This window comes from Triplophysa rosa, linkage group LG19 (genome assembly GCF_024868665.1).
Source record: "Triplophysa rosa linkage group LG19, Trosa_1v2, whole genome shotgun sequence".
Taxonomy (NCBI): Eukaryota; Metazoa; Chordata; class Actinopteri; order Cypriniformes; family Nemacheilidae; genus Triplophysa; species Triplophysa rosa.
In genome coordinates, this window is record NC_079908.1 from 15,184,937 (window position 1) to 15,192,478 (window position 7,542).

Genomic DNA, 7,542 nt, shown 5'->3' on the forward strand with positions numbered 1-7,542 from the left:
GCTTTAAAAAGAGAAAAGAAAACTAAAGTAAAGCGAGGGACAATGCAACAGACTGTCTGGAGTTTAGAGTCTAAAGAGGCTAAACCGGTTCTGAATTCATTTTAGATCTTGGCTTAAAAACATCAACAGTGGCTGCTTAGTACATTTGTGATATTTCGTTGTTGTTATTTTTATATGAACATTAGATTAGGTTTATTGTTGTTTGTAACTGGGCCTTTAATAGTGTTACACATTTTAAACACAAGAAAAGGACTAGGAAGCACATTTGATTATTTTATAATATGGGCCCAGGCTTATTTATTAAAAGGTTGAGTGGAATGGAAAAATATATTAATATATATAGGCTTACGTGTTTTTATTATTTAAATACACATGATTCTACAATAAATTATTTAAAAATAATATTTTAGCAATTTTGTCCTTTTAACCACTGCTTCTGAAAAGCGGAGTACTGACATTTGGTGTGAAAAAATGTTATATTCCTTGGGTAAACTTCCTTGGGAAAATGAAACTGAAATATTGTGTTTCTTTTTCTTTTACAGTTCAATATATATTTAATGCCTTCAGGTCAGAACAAAATTACACAAAGTCTGGTTAAACATCGCAATTCAAATTAGACCTCTCAACATCAAAACATTTACAGCTTTACAGCTCTACAACTTTACAACTTTACAGCTCTAAGGGAACGATTGAAAAATGGCCGAATTTTGAGAAAGTGGTCAACACTCATTGTGGTCAATAGATTCAACGTGCGCGCTCTGTGGAGACGAGAGAGAGGACCTCCCCACTCCTCATAATAACCCCATTATAAGCCTCATCAATGATGTAATGAAAGCAAACACTGTGAAAATTGCTGTAAACAGTTGGATCTGAGTCTCCTAATGAATTCAGTGTCTCTTTTAATCAAAGTGGGCGACCTGCGGGGAGGGGTTTAGTAGCGTGGGGGGTGGGGGGTCCTGTTTCCTCTTCGCGAGCCAGTCAACACCCCAAAACACCTCCTAACCAATGGAAGCGAGTCGCTTGGGACTCACGTGGAAGGGGTGCCCTTAAAAACCTAGCCAGTGAGTTGTGCACAAGTTCATTTTTAGGCTTTATCTGTCGCGCTTTTGACTTTCCGTTCCCCAATGTGTCTATTTAACCCGCATTACCTCATTTGCGCTTCAGTCTTCTCACGGCATTTTTTTTGTGCTCTCTGCCGTCCAACGATTTCGTCTCTCGCATTGCATCACCTGCTCTGGCACAGAATGCGCTTGCCTTTTACAGCCGGATTCAACTCTACTCACCACTGCGAACTACCTTTGAACTGATGAAAAATTTAACAATCGCCTGCTGAAAAGGCGCCCAGTGCAAGGCTTGAGTTTGCGCCGAGTGTTTATCCTGCTTTGCTTCTGTCCGTGGTGCTGAAAAGCGCTCGCGCTCTAAGTAGGCTACCTTGTGGTTTTATACTAACCATCGTAGGGTGTTATCTGCTCCTTCAGAATAGCTTTTTTGAAATAATTTGATAAATAATTCAAAGCTACCGTCGATGTAGCCCGAGAAATACCAAAGCTCAAAAAATAATTACATTCGCCAACCGACAGTATATTTAAGCTGTATCGATTTTTTTCGGGAAGAAGAGACAGGCTAAAAAAAACAATAATTCTGGAGGCAAGATTATTTTCTTTTTAAACTTCGAAAACTTCTTAAGGAAGAAGAAAGTTTTTTTCAGACAGGGGATACATGTCTCATTTCCGATTCTGCTTTGGATTTTCCTCCTGGATAGATCGCTATTAACTCACATCTGCACGCGCCGTTCACGTAGAACTTGGTTAAACACAGATGATCATCTGAACAGGGGCTCCACAATAGCAGCAGTGTGGAGATGGAAGCGTCCACCAACGGGTCCAGTTTTGGAATCGACTCCCTGCTATCCCACAGGCCTGGAAGCCCAGTCATTGCGAAGGGGGACAGTTTGGTAGGGGAATGCCGCTCCCCGTTGGAGTTCAGCCCCAGGTCAGACTTAGAGAGCGGTTGTTCTTCTCCTCCGTCACCGAGGCGAGAGTGCGGTGAGGATGCGGCGCAGAGACAGGGTCACCCCCTCGGGCTTGGGTCCCATTTGCAGCACGGACCGATGTCCGCTGGATCGCAACCTCGGACTGTCACGTCATCCTTCTTAATAAGAGATATTTTGGCTGACTGTAAACCCTTAGCGGCTTGTGCCCCATATTCTAGTAATGGCCAACCTACACAAGAGACGGGGAGACTGGCATCCAAAATCGCAGACGACTTCATTGAAAAGATCCACAGTAACTCGTCGTCTGACAGTGAATACAAAGGTAAAAACATACTCATAACAATACTGCAAAATGTGTTATGCTTACCAGAATGTGATACATTTCCACGCACATGGTTCTATTAAAACAGTTGCATGACAATTTCCTTTCACTCCAGAATCTTTGCAGATCTGTAAATGAATTGGGAATAGACATAAAAATAACACTAAAACTATAATTAGAACAATGATACTACAACAATAAAATCATTTATATTCATTTGTGTGGCGTGTGATAAATTAATAACACACATTATTGCATAAGATTATTATTATTATAACAGCAGGACATGAAAGGACACCACATTATCAGCTAAACAATATGATACCAAATAAAGCATATGGCCATTGTTTAATAGTCAATGTTTAATCAAACAATAACTCGTATTCACTAAATAAAACGAATTATTGATAAAGTATTTAAGTATTGTAAATGTTTTGATACATTACTTTTTCCTTTTCAAATGTTGGGTATTGTAGTTTTTAATACACTATTTTACTCTTTTTTGTTAAATGCAAGGCAAGGGAAGTTAACAAAAACAAACACACATCACCAACAAGACCTGCACATTAAGGGTGTAATTACATCCGAGGACAAAAAGGGTCTGACAGGCCGTTTCCTGTGATATATGATTAGGTTGATGTCAGGATGCAAACACATAAAGGCTCCTAAAATAACCATATGTAATGTAACCATACGAGAAATTAGACATTATCATTAATAATAATATTGTGCATTTTGTTAGTTGTTAGTCGACTGATATTGTTGGTGCTAATAATATTGTAAATCGTTATCATTACAATGAAGCTCGGCTCGTGGAAGTAGGGCATGATGGGTCTTTGCATAACTGCTTACCTTAACCTTCAGCTATGATTCCAAATATGTTGGCACTTTTACATGATATTATTAGCTTGGCAAGTCCATAGGCTGGAGCAGAGCGCGCCATGATCGAAATTAATGCTCTCCAAATCAAAGTAATTCCATCTCTAGAGCGCTTGTAAGGAGTGTGTTCGCCGCTTTGATTTCTGCCTTTCCACCCCTTATATTTCGGGGATTTGATGCAATTTGTCCCAGTGCTAATCAGATTTGTAACGCACGGGGTCGGTCCGCTCTTTATTTCGCTCTCATCCCCGGCCCTGTGAAGTTTCTCCGGTCTCGGTTGAAAGGTTCCCATCCCTTGTGGCTCAATTAGCCGGATTATTGTGCTCCTTGAGAGACGACTCAACTACTCAACTGGCAAGATCTCTTGCGTCGTGTTTCTCTCTTTCTGGGCTCAGAGAAAAAAGGAGTTTACTTTGGAAAAGAGGGCTGAATTAAATATCGCAACTCTCAAATATTCAAATTCTGAAAATAAAATGTAAAAATCTGAAAAATGCATGACAGAATTACAGGCTCACACGAGACCAAGTATTTAGAAGGAAACCTTTGACCTCCTAACATCTGATGTGTTGCCAAATGGTATATCCAGCTTCACCATACAGAGTCAATGAACTCACTACTCTTACCTATACCGATTTCAGATATGTTAAAGTAATTTACAGTAATCAGTGCCTTTCTATAATGTGATATTCCAGTGAAAGAGGAGGGGGACAGGGAGATCTCGAGCAGCAGAGACAGCCCGCATGTCCGTCTGAAGAAGCCACGGAAAGCGCGGACTGCATTCACTGACCATCAACTTGCTCAGCTAGAGCGCAGCTTTGAGCGTCAGAAGTACCTGAGTGTGCAGGACAGAATGGAGCTGGCAGCATCTCTCAATCTGACTGACACGCAGGTCAAAACCTGGTACCAAAACAGGAGGTAAGACATTTGTTAGAAATCAATTCAAACAGTGCACTTTCCACCAAAATAAAAAAACAAGCAGAATAAATGAATAAATATTCCATTTAGATGATTTGATGTCCACGTATTTATTTTTCATTATAACCAGCAGTGTATCATTGTAAAATATAAACGTGATTCCATTCGTGAGTGCAATTTATTAAAAATAATTAAAAAAAGGTCAGGCAGGCTATATTATTTTTATTTCATTTCACTTTGATTATGCAGTTTTAAGCGGGCGTATGTAACTACACCTGCTATACACAATAACCTTCAAGCGAAGGTTGCAGCTTTACTTCAGTAGGACCACAAACATAGGAAAAAAGAATTAAGCAGTTTAAATCGTTTAAAATTATTTCAAAATAATACAAAAGGATTAAGAATCTTGAATGGTGAATCTTAAATACTGAGGTGAAACTAACAGGAAAGGAGCAATAACGAAAAAATTTAAACGCAAACGAGATACACGAGAAATTTTATAAGACAAAAAATTAAAGTACTTTTTTACTTTTACTTATAAAAATACAAACACACTGTCTGCATTATATTAAGACTGCACCAAGCTGGATAATGAAATGAATATAATGAAAAATCTAAATATTTCGTTCATCTAATTTGCTTTTTATTGCTGCCTTATTATTAATGAGAGGCAGCATTTTTTTTAATTTTTTTTTTGAGAAACTTTATTATAACTTTCATCAGACACATGGCCATCATAGTGTGGCATATGGCGAGGCGTAGTGTACGTCTGTTTGCCAATTTCACATTTATCAGCCATTCACATGTAAAGGGCAAAGATTTGCAGTTTTCTGAGCTTGTCCTATCTTTTCGTAAAATTAATTCGCCGCATTTCATTAAAACTAGGCTATCCTTAAATTTTATTTTTAAAATAAACTATTTTAAAGATCAAAATGATGTGGTTGTATATGTGATTGTAGTATGAGATAAATCAGAGAGTGCTAACAAATTTAACAAGCTTTGCTGGTTTTGTGGGTTTAATTTTTATTTCTCTGAACTCTCGTACAATGTAATACATAATTTGTCAAATTTTATGTTTAATTTTCTTTATTTGTATGAATTGAATTTAAACGGTTTTGACATTTTACATTTAACTGCAGTAACATGTCCCTGTTTTGTCTGGATAAAGGACAAAGTGGAAGAGGCAAACGGCGGTCGGACTTGAGCTATTGGCGGAGGCTGGAAATTATTCGGCCCTGCAAAGGATGTTCCCCTCGCCGTATTTCTACCCTCAAAGCCTGGTGTCGAATCTGGACCCTGGAGCAGCGCTTTACTTATACAGAGGTCCTTCTGCACCCCCGCCGGCGCTGCAGCGTCCTCTCGTTCCCAGGATTCTCCTGCACGGTCTACAGGGCCCCAACGAGCCGCCGCCTCTGCCCCCCCTCTCCGGTGTGCTACCCAGACCAACACCACCACGATGAGCGGCACGTTTAGGACTCATTTTAATACATGGCAGCTTTGAACTCCATCAAAAACAATTTCACTGGTGACAAAAATATCCGAGGTATATTACAAAGCCACAAAACATCACAGACAAAAAGTGGTTAAGAGACATTTTTCAACTTACAGTGTCAACCTATTTAATTATTTATTTTACTTTTGTTTTTAATTTATGCGTAGAATTGTTTACCCAAAACACAGATACAAATTTATATAGCCTACAGAACGCAATAATGACGAGTCATAAAACTACAGGTGCACTTCGGTTCACCAAAGTATTATTGTTATTTAAATACAATTATAGAACTAGACAAGATAACAAATGTGAATTGTTGACACAGAATATTTAAATGGAAGATTCATATTTAATTATCCTGAGATGAAATCCAGGTAGTAAAATCGTGGGCTTTGTAGTGACCCTCTAAAATGTACAAAGGAAAAAGAGGTGTAAATAAGAATATTTTGTTTTATGTTGAAAGACTCGATTTTTTTCTCGTTTTGTATCATAGTCTCGCGTTAACATGTGAAATGTTAAACGTGAGCAGCACATTTAAAATCAAATGACTCTAAGAATAAGAAGAAAGATTAATAGAAAAGAAGTGTCATTCTGCATTTGTCAAATAGTCAAAAATTAAATGTTACGGAGTGCTACCTAAAGAAGAACAAGAGGTTTGCCGAGGAAGAGTCAAAACATCGACGAGGTGGATTATAAATCGATTTTTTTGTGCAGACTTTTCCGTTTCTTCATTCCTGCACAACTGCCAGAAGAACTTTATTCTCACAGGGGGCGCGGTCGACCCTCAAAAAATACAATCTCACTTTGATGTTGATGCGGGGGAAAAGCCAAGTGCTTGTTGCAGATCATTTATGATCAATAAGTTGTCACGGAAATTACAGACTATACCACGTGCACTGTCAGCATTGGTATATCTACACCGCCCCATGCAAAGTGTTAGCCCAGGCATTGTGCATTACTTTGTATAAATCCGTTGAATAACTTGTCATTCTTTCTGGTGAAGCTGTATATTGACAACAATGATTTGTGAAGTAATGATTCTCGTATTTCGAAATGATTTTCGTTCGTGCCCCCCTTGTGCGTAGCGGTGTGAACTTCTGGAAAACTCTTAAAACTGCTGGATGTGCGGGGTGGGTGGTCTTTAAGCAAGGAGAATTACTTTTATAAATGTGCTAATAAAGATCTTTCATTAATTTACCACTGACTGAGAATGTGGAGGTAGCCTGTACAAATACTGGGTAAACACACACTGGTGTCCTCATTGACAATTCAATTAAACTTTAACCAATATTATACCTTTTATACCCAATTATTATTATACCCTTTATACCCAATATAAAGCGTATGTCGGTGTATAATGCGTGTGCCAGTTCTGACACAAAAAATGAATGAATTAAAAAAATGCGTAGGCTTATCTAATGCAAAAAATACTAAAAGACTGTACTGTGCAACAAGGAAAACGAACATACTGTCATTGCCTATCATTTTTGTACGTATGTGATATCTAGGCAAGTCTGACTTTTCACAAACGCATATGCACCTAGCTGATCATATTTTGAATGCAATCGGTAGATAAATTATCATTTCACGATATCTTAAAATAACACTACATCTAGAATATACATATTATAAAATCATAGGCAATTGTCAAGTGAGTCAACAATAAATATAAAATGGGCTATAAAAATATTCTATAGAATATAATACCATAGTAAAATGAGGAGTGGGCCTAACTCACAATTACTTTAAAGGACAAACATCCCAAAATAGAAGAAAAAAGAGGAAAAATATAAAAAGTAAATAAATAAAATACAAATATTTGGTACATTTGGTATAACCTCCAGTTAAAATGTATCTGCTGTCCATGTAATTTAATAAAAAGTAAAAGTTTGCTAACGAAAATAACGTAACGCCAGTGATCGCAATATCATAAAATTA

General features: G+C 37.8%; 1 protein-coding gene across 1 annotated transcript; it reads left to right on the forward strand.

Annotated features, from left to right (window-relative positions):
* The first annotated feature begins 989 nt into the window (after positions 1-989).
* On the forward strand, positions 990-6,801 carry barhl1b (BarH-like homeobox 1b). The gene is made up of 3 exons (XM_057360172.1): positions 990-2,315; positions 3,887-4,109; positions 5,278-6,801. The coding sequence occupies exons 1-3, from the start codon at positions 1,862-1,864 to the stop codon at positions 5,567-5,569; spliced, it is 969 nt and encodes a 322-aa protein (XP_057216155.1). The 5' UTR covers positions 990-1,861; the 3' UTR covers positions 5,570-6,801.
* The last annotated feature ends 741 nt before the right edge of the window (positions 6,802-7,542 follow it).